We start from the raw sequence: 17,428 nt of genomic DNA on the forward strand, positions 1-17,428 counted from the left end.
AAGTTCTCATGCTCCGCTTCAGCAGCCTGTGGTTTGCTGGTTTGGATCCTGGGTGCCGACCTGCACACTGCTTATCAAGCCATGCTGAGGCAGTGTCCCACATATAAAATAGAAGATAGGCACAGATGTTAGCTCAGGGCCAATCTTCCAAAAAAAAAAAAAACACTTGTTTTAGTTTTCTTGGAAGTTGTTTTAAATATATTTGTATATTAGTCAAGTTTCATTTCATTTTCACCATCATTTTAAGGAATTGTTTCACAAAAGAACTGAACACCAAACTTAATTACATTGCTCCTGAGAATTTTACCATTTAAGGATAATACTCCCATTGCCAACACATTTAATTTATCCAAACACTAAGAAGTCAGTCAACATAATCCAGGCACCCATTTAATCATTCAACAAATATGGGCTGATTGCTCATGACGTGCCAGGGGCAGAGCAGCGAAGGAAATGGTCAAAAATCATCCCCAGGGGGGCTGGCCCCGTGGCTGAGTGGTTAAGTTCGCGCGCTCCGCTGCAGGCGGCCCAGTGTTTCATTGGTTCGAATTCTGGGCGCGGACATGGCACTGCTCATTAAACCACGCTGAGGCAGCGTCCCACATGCCACAACTAGAAGGACCCACAACAAAGAATATACAACTATGTACTGGGGGGCTTTGGGGAGAAAAAGGAAAAAAAATAAAATCTTTAAAAAAAAAAAATCATCCCCAGGACAGTGACATTCCAGCGGGGAAGACAGACTGACAGACAGACAAACTAGAAATGCTGTGTAGAAAAATAAAGCCAGGAGGTTAGAAACTGACGTTCCCCCTGAATCAGAGGGTCGGACAGTCTAATACGTACCTAATAGGAGTTCCAGAGGAAAAGAGAAAAAAATCTTCACAGCAGTCAGAAAGTAAAAGACAGATCAACTTCAAAGGAGCAAAATCAGACTGGCAGCTGGTTTTTGGAAGACAAAAAAGCAAGGAAACGGCATCCTTACAATGCCGATGGAAAATTAATCTCAACCTAAAGTCCCAGATGCAGTAAAAGGATCCTTTAAATGAGGGCGAGACAACATTCCAGACAGACAGACAGACGGAGCAGATTCAACCCCAGCAGACTCGCAGTAAAGGAGACACTCAGTGTGTTCTTTGGGCATAAGAAAACAACCCCAAATGGGTACCGCAGAATAAAGAGCAATGAAAATCATCCACATTTTATCCAGTATGAAACTTGGCTTATTACTACATTTTGAACACTACAGAATGAAAAAATATAGAATTTGAAGCAAAACCGGCTATCTTCTGCCAAAGTCCCTTTGTCCCACACCTTTCGAAATAATGACAATCCATCCAGGAACCAAGAACCATGTCATTGTCAGGTTATAAAATGAAATAGTCAAGCGTTTTCCACCATGGAGGAAACTTCATATCTTTCGGAGCGTCCTGTGAACACGTGCATTTAAACTATGAGGAATACAAACCACGGCCACTCATGATCACAGGTAATGTGACCACGATCCTATTGACTCTGGGAAGGAAGTCCTGGGAAATCAGTGAAGATTGGCATCATTAGAAGAGCAGACGCCATCCTCCCACACCAGTGATGCCACCCTCCCCAGAACCTTCCCACAGACCAGCAGCTGGGGGCTGTCACGCTGCCATCACACACGTCCTTGACACTGCTCTCAATCGCTTCAGCCACCACCTCACCAACCTGGTCCCATGACGGAAGGCGAGGGGAAAACCTGCATGGCCCAGGGATCTCTTATACTGCGTGCTCACCTTCAGCTTGGCAGGAACCCCGAGAACCTGTCAGGAGCATCCCACAGCAGAAAGAACTTGTTGTCATTCTCCGTTCTCCCGACACACTGTCTGCAGACTCTACCACATTCTGCCCATTTCCCCTGAAATATGCTCTATTAGGAAAAGACCGCAGCTATAAAATTACTGTCAATTACAGTGATGTTCATGCTAATGAAAACGAATAAAATGACAGTAATACAGCCTTAGTAGTTAGTTCCTCCAGATCCTAAGTCCACGTTAATGTATCGCTAGCTTACTTTCATTAGCAGCGAGTGTGTAGAGGGAGGGGTGGGGAGTGCGTGCGTGTGTGCACATGAGATCCCACAGGGGAACCGACAGTGCGTACACTCAAGCGGCCCCTTCTATTCCTGCAACTTCATGATTTCATGGGTGCCTGGAAGCACGCTGCTTCATCCGCTTCACAAAATTAAACACAGTGCTCCCTGTAGCACAGACCTGCCTCACTCCATGTGGAAATTCTATCCCTGAATGTCTTGTGTAAGTTTAATCTGGGGAAAGTGAATTACAGCTTAAATACAGTAGGCCAGCAGCCATCTAAAGACATGCTGTAATGTCTCGCTTATATACCACTTTAAGAAAAGGTGAGTGAGGACCCTCTCAAAGTAAAGCATCTTCTAATAGCTACACGAGCCATAATGAAACCCATTGTCACGGGTGAACTGTGGATTCACCCTCATCGCTCTTAATAATGGCAGTCACGGCAGCGGAGGTCATGGAGGCAGTAACTGCGGTGGTGGTGGTGGTAACAGAGCAGTTAGTAGGTCAATTAGCTTCTCGGAGGCCACGTTGCTGGTGAGTCACAGCAGTGGTACAAACGTGGTCTACTGCCAGCGTCCACCCGATGACACAATCGCATGCACTTAAACGAGCACCCGCCAGTCTTCACGGATCAGTCACCCTGGCAGTGAGTGTCTGTGTCAAAGGCTGATGGAGGCCAGTTTATCCTCATGCTCGTCTGCTCTGAAATAAAACACTTCTCTAGAGATGGGCGTCAAAGACGCTAACCCATGTGCTGCGTGGGAAGCATTCGCATCAACAGAGGCCAGCACCTCTCTGTCGGTATCAGGTAGCACAGATTTATATCAGCGTTGTCTCCATCAGCGATCACGCTGACAGAGAAACTGTCTGGGAAGGTGGGGTTCTTGTGTAGAACACTGGGAAATGATTACTAAGAAATAACTGAAGGAGAATCTGGCACCACGTCTGCTCTTCAACATTACATGGCTTTCGGGGGCACTTATTTTCTCTCCCCGTTCCTTGGACTTTCTCAACGAGTCTTCAAACGGAGGTCCTACCCTGCCGAAGCGACCACCACTCTCCCCAGCCAGCCCCTTGTGCCCCTCATGTGAGCCGTGCTGGGCCTCCCTCCGCAGTCATGGCTCAGGGAGTAAGGAATCGGACGTGGCTGAGAGCAGCTGCAACCCACACCTGCAAATCCAGTCCTCCTGCCAGAGGGTCGGATTACTCCTTCCCCAGAAAATCTTCTCACTGGTTCGTGGGCTGGGTCCACAATTCAAGATCAGCACTGGCGATGGGCTAATGGCCACCCCAAATACCAAAGCCTGATCCCCGAATCTGTGGACCACCTTGTTTGGGAAAAGAGCATCTACAGGTTTGATTAAGTTAGGGATTTTAAAATGAGATTACACTGGATTATTTCAGTGGGCCCCAATGCCAGTACAAGTGTCCTTAGGAGAGAGAGGCTGAGGGAGACGGAGAGAGACAGAGACAGGGAGGGAGGGAGAGAGGAGAAGCCACAGGAAGACAGAGGCAGAGACGGGAGTGATTTTGGCCACAGTCCCAGGACCACCTAGAGCCCCCAGAAACTGGAGGAGGCAAGGAAGTGTCCTCTCTCAGCGCCTTGGGAGGGAGAGCGACCCTGGGACACCTCGATTTCGGACAGCTGGCCTCCAGACTGTGAAGAATAAATTCCTATTGCTTTCTTTAACTGAGCAACTTTGAGGCAATTTATTACAGCAGCCCCAGGAAGTTAACACAGGGCTACAATGTTACAGCATAAAATCTCATTGAAATATGCAACATTGTTTTTATGCTGCCGAGTTACAGTCAAGGCAAAAGTGCCCCGTGTTCCCACTGGGCTGGTTTTGTTTTGATTTGTTTTCATTTTTGGTCATCAAGGAGCAGGTCTGCAGAATCTTTGGCTGAGGTGGCCTGCAGAGTGAAGAACACGAGGACCCCCACCATACGTACACACGAACAGACCCCATGACCTTGAAGAAAGGTTGTTTGTGCACGGTGCTGAGTTTTCCGAGTGTTTATTTCCCAGAAGGACCTTCTCTTCTTGGAGCACACAGGACACAAGCTCATGCTTTCAGTGTTCAGACCACGAAAGCTCTGCCTTAAATCCTAAGTAGGACTGGGCCCCACGCCAACCGCAGGTTTTGATCGTTTCCATCTTCCTCTGGATGGAGAGTTCTGAATAGTCTCCAGGGGTATTTAATCCTGTGGACGGAGGTAAAAGGAGGTAATACTCTATTTTCAGAGCGGATTGGATCAGGAGAGTGTGCTAATGTACTATCTTGAGGATCACAATGAAAATGGGTCTTAGGAGACTACGCCTGTGGCTGTGGACTTGAGACTTGATTTTTATCTTCAATCATTTGATATCAACTTCAGGAAGCACGATCCCAGGAACATGTGCCTCTTTGACTTTCAAGACCTCCACCAACGGGAGGAAAAATAAAACGCGGAGCAGAATCTCATTTCTGGGCCTGAGCACAGGCGTCTTCATGTGCTCGGCCGCCCTCTAAGACAACCAGCCACGAGGCCGCTGGCGCTGAGTGGCCCAGGCCTGGACCTCTCATTCCCAACACGTTCAGAAGCTGCCGTCCACAGCCTGGAGGAAATGCGGAAGGCGCTCTGATCCAGGGACCAGTGCCTGCGCACAGCCAGGGCGCCAAATTGATGTAAAATTATAAAATCGACACACAGTGAATGAGACCATGCAGATAGGTGCATAAGGTTCCTCAGAAATCAAGTGTCCCCCGCAGGCCAAAATGAAAGAAAGAAAGAACGAGAAAGAACGGACGAATCAGGAAGCAACCTCACCGAGCATCCCAACATGTCTTCGGGAGACTTCATCAGTCTGCAGGATTAGCTGTCTTCCTGCTGACCATTCGTTTGGGGAAGTCCCTGCAAACTAACGGGGACCCCCTTTGATCTGTATGATGGGGACATCACTAAATGAACCTGAGCTGGCCTTCGCCCCTTCAAATGAAAGCAGCAACAGTCTTAACAGTGCTCCTAACTGTCCTGTTTGACCTTCAACAAGAAGATGTCGTGATCCGAGAGCACAGGACGGAAAAGACTGGGTGGGTCGCAGAGAGAATGGGAAGTAAAGACAGGACTGAACTAAGTTTCTGAATCTGAAGTCCACGCAGAGGCGGCTCCTCCAGCCCCACGGTCCCACCTCTGGTCACAGAGACACTTGGTGACACTGACGATCGTCGCTGACTTACAATTTGTTTCATTTGCAGATAGTGGTTAGTAGGGCTCTTATAGTGAGAAATCAACAATTTTGGCACTTTGATTCATGGAGTCACGAGCAAGCTTCAGCGTTTTTTGCAGCATAAGCTGTTTCCTATCCACACACACTAACAAACTGGACCAAAGCTACAGGGGGCGGCTCAAGGCTGGCGGGAGGGGAAGCGCCACCTGCAGACCAGGCCGCGTCCCAGCCAGTGCTGGCTTTCTCTGGTTCTCCCTGCCCGCCGCGGTCCCCTGGGGTGGAGCTGGGGGACGGGAGCGCCTGCCCGCATGGGCGCCCTGCCAGGGCTGCAGCTGAGCCCTCTCCCACTGGGCGTCTTGTGCTGAGAGTGGAGCCAAGCGGCAACACTTCCCACAGCAGAGAGATGACTCAGAGGGAAACATTGGTCTCTCTGAGACTTCCCTCCAAGTTCAGAGCCGTGAGAAGACCCAGGTGGCAATGCCGTGCCTGGCTGCGTGCGGCTCAGGAGCAGTGCCAGTCTCTCTTTGTGCCCAATCACCTCTGACCTTGGCCACTGCCCAGTAAGACAGCCTCAGCTGCCAAAATGCCAGATTGTCCCCCGCCCGGCTCTCGGCATGGGTAGCTACACAGGGAATCCCTTCAAGGAACAGGAACGAGCTGACATGGGTGGAATTAGCCGGGTGCCTGGCCCTGCCCATCCGTGACCAGAAGGTCACCCGGTGACTGAGGTCTGGAGCCAGGCCGTGCGGGTGGCAGACAGCAAACCCAGACAGTGCCTGTGCAGAGGGTGGGGTTGGTTCTGCCCACGAAGCCCCTGGATGTGGGAGGCTGGGGGTGGCTGGAGGACCCAGCAACCGTGGTTTCCCAGCTCGGAGCTGCACAGAAGGCCAGCGGCTCCAGGAAGGCTCAGGGCCCCGGGCAGTCACAGGACGCAGGGGTCGCTCCCTCACAGGGCATCTCTGCAGCCACTGAAAGCCAGTGGGCCCTTCATGCCCCGACTGCCCCCAACACCAGGGCTTCCCCACCCGCCGTGCGACTCTGCTGCGACCCCTGAGCTGCCAGCTGCAGCCTCAGTGCAGTGCACTAAAGCGGCAAGTTCTGTCCCCACTCTCCAACGACACGTGACTCCTCGCCTAGAGGAGACCCCGGGGGGCCTACTGGGAGAGGAGGAGGCTGGGAGGAGGTGGGTATGCATCTGGCTGGGGTGGGGAAAGCGTCTGGAGGAGCCGTGGTTGAGAGATCCAGAGACAGGGTTTCCAGGCTGCGAACTGAATGCCCCACAGTTTCATCGCAGAGAACAAACAGGATGGATTTTCTCTCTGCTCGCCTCTGTGACCCAGGCTGCACCTGCCACGTGACACCTGCCAACACTAGACACATGGACATTTGGCACACACGGACCAGCCACGGGGAAGCTGGACACGGAAGGCATCTGGCTGTGGCCTCGGGAAACGGCGTCTCTCCTCCCAACGGCGACTCTCCAGATGCTGCCCCCCAAGGTCATGGAAGGAAACATGGCCTTCAGGAGGAAGACGACACCTGGGAGGCGTCAGACTCGCGCACATTTTAGAATCCTCAGGACGGTCACAGTGGAGGCGAGTGAGGCCTCACCAGGGGCTGCGTTGCCCCAACATCTCTCCTGGAGCATCTCCAGCCTTCTTGAGGGGCACGACGAGCATCACAGGGCACGGGCGGGACTGTGGGCCAGCCGACGTTAGATGCTACCAAGTGTGGCCCACACCCCAGGTTGCAAACAGGTGCTGTCCCAGAGCAGGACCACTCTGACCTGTCCCTTTTCTGAGCTGCTGTGTGAACCTGTGACTATAGGGGATGTGTTGTCCCAATTAAAAGCCAGCATACCATCTGACAAGGGGAGAAATCTTGAAAGGACTTCCCGGCAAATTCTGGAGGCTTTCCAAAGAGGACCAGCTTCACAGGCATGCAACCTGTGCAGCTGCACAGGAACCTCGCTTGGAAGGACCTGTGCTCGGCTTAATGCTCTGTTGTCCTCCAGAAAGTCTTAACCGTCGAACACAGGGCCCCACGTTGTCATTCTGCACTGGGCCTCAAAAATTCTCTAGCCGGGGCTGTTTCTGGATCATGTCGCTTAATTGATTATCCTGCACTCTCAGATCCCTCGTTTTCATTAGCTTTCATCCCGTTGACCAAACCATAAGCCTCAGGGCTGTCTGTACCATTTGCTGCCCCTGGTGCTTGCCTCATGCAGAACTGGGTATGCAGCAGGTGCCCAATAAATACACACTCTCAGACGGCCGTTCCATGGCTCCACTTGCTCATTAATCCACCCAACAAACATTTGTAAAACGGGGGGGAAATCTGGGCAGAGTTTTATTATTACAAGACTGCCTTTAAATTAAAAAGTGAGAGTTGAGCTCCAGCAGCGAGTCTCAGTGCCAGGCTCTCGTTAAGGCCTGGCTTTATTTCTGCATCTGTCCCCGAGGTAGAACAATGACCATCTGACACCAGTGCACATACAGACCATCTCCTGTTATTTCCCATCTCCGGGAGCACTGCTTGGGGCAGGGAGTGCTGATGCCCGGCTGCTTCCATCTCTCTGACAGGCGTGAGTGACGCTGAGGCACGCCGGCCGGGAAAGTCACCCCACTTCAGCGTCAACTGGGTCCTGGGAAATTCGGACGTGGAGATCATCGACGCCACCACCGGGAAGCGGAGCTGTGGGGGCTCGTCCAGGCTCTGCAAGCACACGTTCTCCACCCGGTGGGCGCGGCTTTACGGGAAGGTAACGCCAGCTCCTTTCACTTCCCTTGGGTTGGGGTCAGGGAGTGGCTGCAGCCGCACTAGGGCTCCGGCCCTGGTTACAGGCAAGGGGCAGGCAAAAAGCCGTCAGTTGGTGACACAGGACACAAAACTGGGTCCCAGGCTGTTCCCTTTTCCCCGGCTGCCTGTGGACTTCACACCTGGGCCCCAGACTGGCAGCATCAGAGCTGAGCTGGGGCTCCAGAGCCAAGTGGAAAAGTGGCTTATTCATGAACCCCTGCCGTGACCAGCACAAGGCCACCTGCCTCTCACAGGGAAGGCCCACAGAAACCTTTTGAAGTATTGTGCCCAGTTTGGAGATGAGGAAACTGACGTTCAGAAAACTGAGGTGATTTGCCCCGAATCACACAGGTAGAGAACGTCAGAGAGAGGATTTGGCGGCAGGCGGGCATGCTGGCCTCTGCAGACCCTGCAGCGGGATTCAGACCTCTAGCCTCCCACACCCACCCCGCAGCACCCCTGACTTCCCCCGGTGTGGGCAGCGAACCCCGGTGTGGTCCCCACCCACGCTGGCCGCAGGGCCTTGCTTGGCGCAACTCAGAAACCAGGCGGAGAACACACCCCTCACAGTCTTCCCCGCTGGCTGGCGGTGGACCCGGCGCCCTCCCACTTCTGCCTGCCCTGCTGAGCCAGGTTCCACAACCACCCCTGCCCCATCCCCACCCAGTGTGAGCCCTGACCCTCCAAGAAGAAAAGAACACACCCGGTGCCAGTATTTTCAGCAGCCTGCGAGTTCTGTGTTTATATTGCTCGTTAATCACTCGCGCTTCTTGTGTAGCAAAGCTTCCCGAAGAACTAGGTTTCCCTGGAATGACAGAATCACCTCCCAGAACTCAGAAACTGCTACAGTCATTCTTTTCTTGTTTTATTTCATACGATATTCTATTTTATCAACAGGCCAATTTAGGCAGCATAGATATTTTTCTTTTTCAACAGGTTTGTTGAGGTGTAATTGACATCTAAACATTGTATACAGTCTTGTGTTGCTTAACAACAGGGATATGTGCTGAGAAATTCATCGGTAGGTGATCTCGTTGTGCAAACATCACAGAATGTCCTTACACAACCTAGATGGTGCAGCCTGTTACAGACCGAGGCCGTGTGGCACTAGTGTTACAGGATCACCATCGTACACGCGGTCCGTCCTTGACCAAAACGTCGTTACGCGGTGCATGACCGTATACATAAGGTGAACAACATGATATTCCGATGTGTGTGCATTCTGAGATGACCACCACAATCCAGCTAATTAACACGCCCGTCACCTCCGCAGAGTTACCGTTTGTGTGTGTGGTGAGGAGACAGAATTTAAGATCCACCCTCTTGGCAAAGTCAAGTTCACAGTGGCCCTTCTTCATGCCCCTTCTCTGTGTAGAGGAAGAGAGGAGGGAAATCAAAGGGCGGGACCAGGAGCTGGTGTTTCGCTCCTGAGGCCGTTCTGGCTGTCTGGGGAGGCTCCGCTCCTGCCAGCGGCTCACCTGTTCTTTCTCCTTCCTGTCACGCAGCTGAGCACGCGGGTACCAAGCCACGGAGACACGCCGTCCATGTACTGTGAGGCCAAGCTGGCGGCCCGCACCTACCAGTCCGTGAAACAGCAGCTGTTCCGAGCTTTCCAGAAGGCGGGTCTGGGCACCTGGGTGAGGAAACCGCCTGAGCAAGACCAGTTTCTACTGACTCTATGAGGTGCTCCTGCTGTGCTGTCCGACGCGAGTGAGACGGCTGGAGGAGGCGAGGCTGTGTGTGCGTGCGTGAGGATAGAGGGTGCTGATCGGTTCTGTGCGTCCGTTTCCCGCAGTGTTCCAGAAGTGTACAATGTCTGGAGGAGGAACTCGACTGACCTTAGGGACGGCTGCTTCTCAGACGGCTGCTCCCAGGTTGCTAGAACCAGGAGCGCCCCCCACACCCAAAGGCACAAGGGCAGCTGACTGTCTCCTTTTGGTGGGTCCAGGGGAAGTTCCGTGCAGGCAGAGGGTCTGAGCTGCAGCCTTGAAAGGTGGTACCGAGGTATTGCCAGTCAGAATAAACCTCAGGCCCCAATCCCTACGCTTCCCTCCCCGACGCGCCTCTCGAGCAATGTGTCTGGTTCTCACTAGCACAAGCTTATGCGACACTTCAGGACGACACAGGTGAAGAGAAAAGCCATGGGCTCCTCCCCAAAGAAGCCAGTCAGAATGCTCTGCCATTTTCATTTAAGCATTTTACTCCTCCTCCTTTCGAAAAGGATTTTAGACATGCGATAGTAAAGAGCCCCTGAAGCAGCAAGAGAAATGAAGACCATTCTTGGAGAGAAGAGGAACCATTCAAGGCGCTCATGAGCTGAGATCTACGACGTGAAGAAAGTGTCTCTGGACTTCGTTTCAGCTGAGGGTCACACACGTCCCGTGCCCATCAGTCAGTCACAGCTCAGTCTCCTTGGCAGACAAAGGAGCCACGGAAGAAGTCTGACTGCATAAAGGTCAGCAACCACCCACAACCTCCCCACCAGGGAACAAGGAAACTGAGTCCCAGACCAGCTCCTGACTGTTTAACTGCATAGAAAGCAAGCACAAAAAACACCCACAAGACACTTTACTTTGGGCTTGAGGAGCTACTAGCTCTCTGTTCCTTTAGGTCCCCGATCACCATCTTGAAGGACAAAAAAAGGAAAAAAATCACTTAAACCGGCTGCAAAAAGGCAGGATTCTGTGGCCTTTAAAGCAGCCATCAGACACCCGGAATCCTCCAGCACGAAGGTGGACTCAGGACCACTTGGGAGGGAGCCCCTGCACCGGGCCCACGAGGCAGGTGCAGGACCATAGGCCCTATTCATGCAAGAAGGAGGCATGTCTCCAACACACCTGTCCATCCAGGAACCTTGAATTGCTTTACTTTTATCACTGAGAACTCATTTCCAACATCCCTCACGCTAGTTAACAGGTGTCTAATTTCTCCAGTAGGAAGACCCATCTCTGAGATTCATTGTGCTAAACAGCAAAGCTTAGTAGTATAGCCAGCTCTGCAGTACAGGCTGCCTGGTTAGAGTTCCAGGTGACCGCCCGCGGGGGGACATCCTGATGAGGCACAGGCTTGCCACTTAACCCAGGAAATGCGAGCATAACATCACACTGTATATACTCAAGCACAAATTACAGCTATGACAATGAGGCAAACACGAAACAAACCGAGTTGTAGATATTTGTTACAAAATAACAAGTAGAGACGTTAGTATGGAAATAGAAACTCTTCCTGGGATTTAACTCAAGGTCAAATCGCTCACTTCTTCTTTTAGAAAAGAAAATGGACACTGGAGTAGATGACTTCTCAAAAGTTTCAAAAGACATGAAAATGCTTTTGCGAATAGATAACTCACATTGATCTTTCACAAAAATTGAGGAGAGAAAATGAAATCTTAACAGTACAAAAGCTATGCTCAAACGGCCAATTTATATTAGTTTCTGATAATTTGGCATGTCACCAGGATGAAGCTTAGAGAACCAAAAACCTGGAGAGCTGACTTACCACCTAGACAGACTCTCAACCGCCAGCCGTCTGGAGCCCTTCTCTGAAAGTGTGGAGGCACAGTCCGTTCCTGGTTGGAACCTGTGACCTGAACCTTAACTTACTAACATCCTCAGCTGTCACTTGGAGAAGTGTATATGTGCTGTGTATCATCATGCTCCCAATAACGCTCCTCTACAATCAGGAGATGGCGTTAGCAGCAGCATCCTCACCACCACAAGAAGATGCGGGACGAATCCATCTACAAACAGGCGCAGTGGGTACCACCCATGTGGTCTGAGTCAAGGGACTTGGAAGCACTCCCCTGCCCAACAGTGAACACTCCCACGATACCTGAAGCACAGCCATTCAGCCATGATTCAGTCCGCCTAAGGCTCTCCAGAAACAACCCAAACTTCACTAAGATATAAATAGCTACTTCTGGAGCGCACCACACGTGAACACAATTCTACCCGTTAGCACCAGCGTGGGGATGAGTCTGTCAGGTCAGCAGGGGACTTCTTGGAAGGAGAGATTAAGGCTCCACAGAGAAGGTTTATGGTGAGAAGAGTTCCCGCTGCAGCAGGAAGTCCGTTCCAGAGCCTGGAGCTCTGCCGTGGAGGTGCCTGTCCCAGTGGGCAGGAAATGGATGGGGAGATGGGGGAGGCCGGGCAGACGATCCCAGGCTCTGGGCACAGAGGGGCAGTGGAGGGAGACGGCTCACCCAGCCCAGAAGAGGCAGGGTCTCAGGAGTCTATGCAGGATCCACCTGCTGTAGCTGGAGGAGACGAGTATGTCAGCCCAGAGACAACAGCTCCAGTGCGGCAAGCCTAAGGATCTCGCTGTCTGCTTCAGAGTCCAAAAGGTTGTCTCAACTCTGTTTTAGGCCCAGTATACCCTGCATTTTTAGAAAAATCTGGTGAATTAGAGTCTTGAGAGGAGCCCGTCCCCACCTCACCACCTGAGGTTTCCATGAGGAGAACACAACACGAGGAGACGAGGTGTCACTCAGTCACCCGGAACACATGCCCGAGCAGAACAGGAAGACTGACAGACATCACGTCGGGGGCTCCAGCCAGCTGGCGTATCTGACCGCCCCACTGCCCCTCTGACTCTGCCTCAGAATCACCATCCTGCATCCCTGTGCTTCACACACCTGACGGCTCAAAGTGCTGTGCTTTCAAACTCTATTTAGCCCTACTATTAAAGTCCAAATAAAATCTACACCATCTCTATCTGCCTCCAAAGCACCCATGGCTTTCCTCTCGGGGTGACTAGCTTTGTAAGGTTTCCAGCCTGGCCTGTGGCCAGAAAGTCAGCATCTGACCATTTTCGAGCCCTTTCGCAGGACTGAGCCCGGGGAGGTCACGGGGTCCTGTGAGCTCCGCTGTCCGCCTCCAGCACGCGGTTCACAGCGACGCACAAGAGCAAGTTACTGGATTTAGGGTTTCTTTCGTTTTTGTTTTTGCCAAGGAAAGGATTTGCGGGTCTATAACTGCTGTTTCTTTTCATTCCTGTGGTTCTCCTGGGTTTGTATGTGTTTCTCATGCTCTACTGATTTGGGACGAGTCTCAGAAATGTCAGGTTGAGTTACTTTTCAAGCAAACGCAGCTCATCTTTTTCCCACATAATTTCCTTTTCACAGGAAGCTGTTCTCATCAATAAAGTTAAATGCCTTTTTTTTTTTTTTTGGTATAGTGTTTACCATGTCTGGAGAGCCATAAAGAGTAAATATATGGTATATCAATGCCCAGAATAGAATACAGTATTTTGATGAAATCCTATTTTTAGATTATAAATTTCAAGATGTGTCTATAGTATCTTGTTTAAAAAAATTAAAAAGACGTTTGAAACTTAAATAGACATTTTTAATTTAGGAGAACGTCTATACCCATTTTTTAAGAAGCCATTCTAATGAAATCATCTGTCTAATTGGCCTAAAATACAATAAATATCACTTTGTAATAGAGACCAAAGGGAAGTCAGGAAGGTCTTTCTTTCTGTGTCCCACGATCCGACTGCTGCGTGACGTCCCACGTGACAGTCAGCAGAGCCTGATGCTCACTCGCTGCTTTCTGCACCCTCCTCCACAGCAGGGGCCGCGCAGCCTGTGCTTCAGGCCAGCATCTGGGGAATCCGCGTTCCTGCACATTTCGCAAGGCTGTCCCAGCTCTGAGTTCTTGCAGAGTTCGTGGATGGAGTGAAAAGTTAAAAGCTGTGTTTCAGGAAGGGCTGTGACACCCTCAGAGAGCCTGCTGGAGTTCCTGCTTCTCCCAGCGCGGAGCTGTGAGGTGTGGGGTCACGTGGGGAGAGGGACGTGTGCAGAGCAGCCGTGGGCTCACCGCTGTCCGTGGTCCTGGCTGATTCCAAGCGGGGGCACTGCTGTTTCCGGGAACCCAGGGACATTGTTGGCTCCCGTCAAACTTCTCCCACAAATTCTGCATCAGATCAAGTAAAGGACAGTGGGGGAAATGCGAAAGCAGACACAAAGAGACAAAACTGCAGGCCATGGGCGAGGTGGCTATGGAGAACAAATGGGGCCCTTTCAGTTCTGGGAAGCCAGACATAGGACCATCACCACCACTCGGCTTATTCTCCACCAGTGCTGCCTCCCTGGTTTTCCATCTCATATCTTCCTCCCCTCCCCTTCCTTCTTCTTTTCCTTGACTGTTCTTCCCTCTCCTAGACTTCTGATTCACTGGCACTGCTGAGAATCAAGTCTCGGTCATGTGTCTCCCTGAGCTGCACTTTGCTGACCTGTGAATCGGGTCGATGCTCAGGATCAGGCAGGGACTCCCGATGTGTTCTTGTGACTTCTGGTCCAGAGGGATTTACTAGAGCCCTTTTTTGGGCTCCTAGAACATGTCCATTCAGTCTGACCACCCACCAAAAAGGACTCTGATGGCCATATCACTAGATATTTAGACCAAATATCCCCCCTGCAGGGCTGCAGACAGTATCCAACCCTGGAGAGAGGAATCCCCATTTCCCAACTGGTCGTTTCAAAATCAAGGTTGGAGGGACGAAATATCCTCTAACAACAAAGACAGAATGCCCTGGATCCAGGGCCTGTCTTCACACAGGTTCTGGATTTCTATCACTCTGCAGGATTTGCATCAGAAAAGACGAAAAAACTTCCCAGCAGTGCCCAGCTAATTTTCAGCATTTTTTAAGCAAAATGGACTTAATAAATAGTAATTCCTAAGTGAAGGTGTGTACATAAAAAGCATGATTGAATGGCAATATTGTACCAATGGGATGTACATTTGTAATATTTGTAAAAAAAATCCAAAACGTTAAAATACGAATTTACATATGTTAATTTGCCTCTAAGTTCTGTAAATTGCATTTCAGTGATCCTGATAAGTGAATGTTCTGTTAAGTGAATAAAAACATCAAGTAGAATCGTGCTCCCCTGGGCTGTGTCCTTTGTATTGAGCACAGTCCTAGGGTCTCTGAGAAGAGGATGTGTAGGTTCAGTCGGAGTCCACAGAGGGTCCGCCCACTCCAGTGCCCAGTCTGCGCTAGAACCTTCTCTTTTACCATGACTGCCCATCAGTGGATTCTGCCTGGGTGACAGGCTAGCACGCATGCCACCTGGAATCAATGTAGGTGAACTGCTTAAAATACCACAGGGCTGGGAGGAAAGATCCATGTCCACGCCCTGACTCAGCTTCTCGTTAATCGTGTAGGACGAAACGAATCCCCCAGTGCACAACTTTGCCCCTCAATTTCTCACCATCAAGGGTGGGGAACACCCCTCACCCACTGCTTCACAGGCCACGAGGGGGAATTGGTGAAGTCGGAGAGGTACAGCGCTTTGACAACGTGAAGGATTGCAGATATTTAAGTTGTTCTGAGTCCTCCACCCAAATTTGCCATAGCATATGAAGGACAGGCATGGCTGGCAGTTTTCCTGTAGAATACTAAGCCAGATGGGTATTGGGCCGTAAGAAACATCTAAAACATCACTCACAGGTGTTTATGGCCTCGGCTCTACAGAACACCTCATGGGCAGAACATTCCGGAGTCCCACTGAGCATTTCCCAGTAACCATTCCGTCCCTGTCCAGGCCTGGCTGAAGGGACGTTGACATGTCACTTGTCACCCCAGGAGTAGAGAAAATTACAAAGATGCTGCACACAGGGCTTGTATGCTATAGTTTGAGTGATCACAGGTAAGATTTCCCGTTTGAAAGTGTTCTCATCCGTCAGTGTCTGAAGTTCTTCCACACATGCCCTTTGGGTCAGGGTGGGGATTTCTCACATTCTTTTCAGTCTGCACTTATTTCCTGTTAACCACAGTGAGACTTGATTCACATGAGGGCACATGAGGCCTCAGACTGAGGGTGGAGGTGGAGGAAGAGAGATTCTGAGGCATCCTTTCATCCTCAGGCAGTGGTGGGGGAGGATGGGCAGCTTCTCATCCTTCAAGGCCTATAGGAACCCAGCCTGATGGAGAGGGTAGTTAGGGCCACAGAGGTGAGAGGGAAAGCACAGATGAGGCTCAAGGCGAATCTCCAATGTATCAGCGTATGACGTGCTCAGAGGTCATCTGGTCCAAATCAGCAAGCTTCGAGCATGCGGATGTCTGGTGGTGGGACTGTTAACTGGCCAGAGGAGAGCAGCTCTCCAGACTCTCTCTTTAGGGTCTCCCCAAAGTGACTCTCCACCAGTACCCAATGCTTGCTCTCACCCACAAAGGACCCCTCCCACTTAACAACCCTGCACATCCACCCGACTCATCCTTCAAGCCAGCAAACTCCCCACTGCCCTCACCTGGGGCACGGCCTCATTTCTTGTGGCATTTTTCTTTCCTGTCGAGAATTTTTTTAGAAAACATGAAGTTTGTGATATACTGTCTCAGTAAAAGGTTTCAGCTGAGTGCATGTTTCCCAAGGAAAGTAACTGGAGTCTACTCTGATTCTTACAATTTGATATGTGTGCATGAAGTTTGAAGGACAACATGACCAGGGGAGCACTGTGATTGATCGCGCCCTGTCCACTTGGAGCTGTTAAATACGGTTTAACTCGATGACGGAAATGCACTCTTCCAAGCGAGTTTCAGAAAGCCAACACCCTGACAGAGCCAGCTTTCTGGAAGACTCTTTTTATCAACAAAGATGAAGAGCGAATAGGACCCAGGATATAGCACTGATGGACTTGATGATGACCTGCCCCAAAGCAGTCACACTCGGTCCCCTAGCCTTTCAGAATTACAGGTTACCGGGCTGAACGTGTAACTGAGCTCACAAAGAACTTCAATATTTAAAGTAGGTCCCCCCGCCCACTCAGAGCTCAGACCTGCTGCACACTCACCTGGGAAGCGACTTTCATGAGCCCCTCAGAGACTTGGGGGCAGGAGCCCAGCGTAGAGAACAGAGACGTGATGCCTTCCAGAGTTGGAGGACTGTGCCATCACCGATCAGTGCTGTGGCCTCGGGCAAATGGCACCACCCTTTCAGTGCTTCCAGTATAAAAGCGGGTGACGCTTACCCTGGAGGGCTGTGGCCAGGATGGAATCAGAGAAAGTGGACATTCTGCACTGAAATGTGCTACAACGTCAGCTGCTTTTCTTCAGAGACATTGAGTGCACGTGGCAGCCGGCCCGGTGCATGGTCACTTCTACTCGGAGAGTCTGTGATTTCAGTAGCCAGAGCAAGACAGCTTCCAAGATGAGAAAGTACTGGAGACGGAGGGAGGACCGGACCCATGGTGGGTAAGTTATCGTGGAAATGGGAGGAGAGTGAGGTGATGCAGTTTTCATTGAACCTAAGAGCACCTGAGGAAGGTCATGTAAAAAGAAGAAAAGATGATATGGACTGATTGTTTGTGTCCCCCCAGAATTCATAAGCTGAAACCTTATCCCCACT

The 17,428-nt window shown here is 51.0% G+C and overlaps 1 protein-coding gene across 2 annotated transcripts in view; it reads left to right on the forward strand.

Moving 5' to 3' along the window:
- The window catches only part of ADARB2 (adenosine deaminase RNA specific B2 (inactive)), a 467,604-nt gene extending 452,645 nt beyond the window's left edge, over positions 1-14,959 (forward strand). For both annotated transcript variants that reach the window (XM_070500990.1, XM_070500989.1), the window contains 2 exons: positions 7,863-8,041; positions 9,585-14,959. In XM_070500990.1, coding sequence (XP_070357091.1) covers positions 7,863-8,041; positions 9,585-9,761 — 356 coding nt within the window. In that variant the 3' untranslated portion in view covers positions 9,762-14,959. The remainder of the gene's footprint in view (positions 1-7,862; positions 8,042-9,584) is intronic.
- Positions 14,960-17,428: the final 2,469 nt, after the last annotated feature.

Source organism: Equus asinus, chromosome 29 (genome assembly GCF_041296235.1).
Source record: "Equus asinus isolate D_3611 breed Donkey chromosome 29, EquAss-T2T_v2, whole genome shotgun sequence".
Lineage (NCBI taxonomy): Eukaryota > Metazoa > Chordata > Mammalia > Perissodactyla > Equidae > Equus > Equus asinus.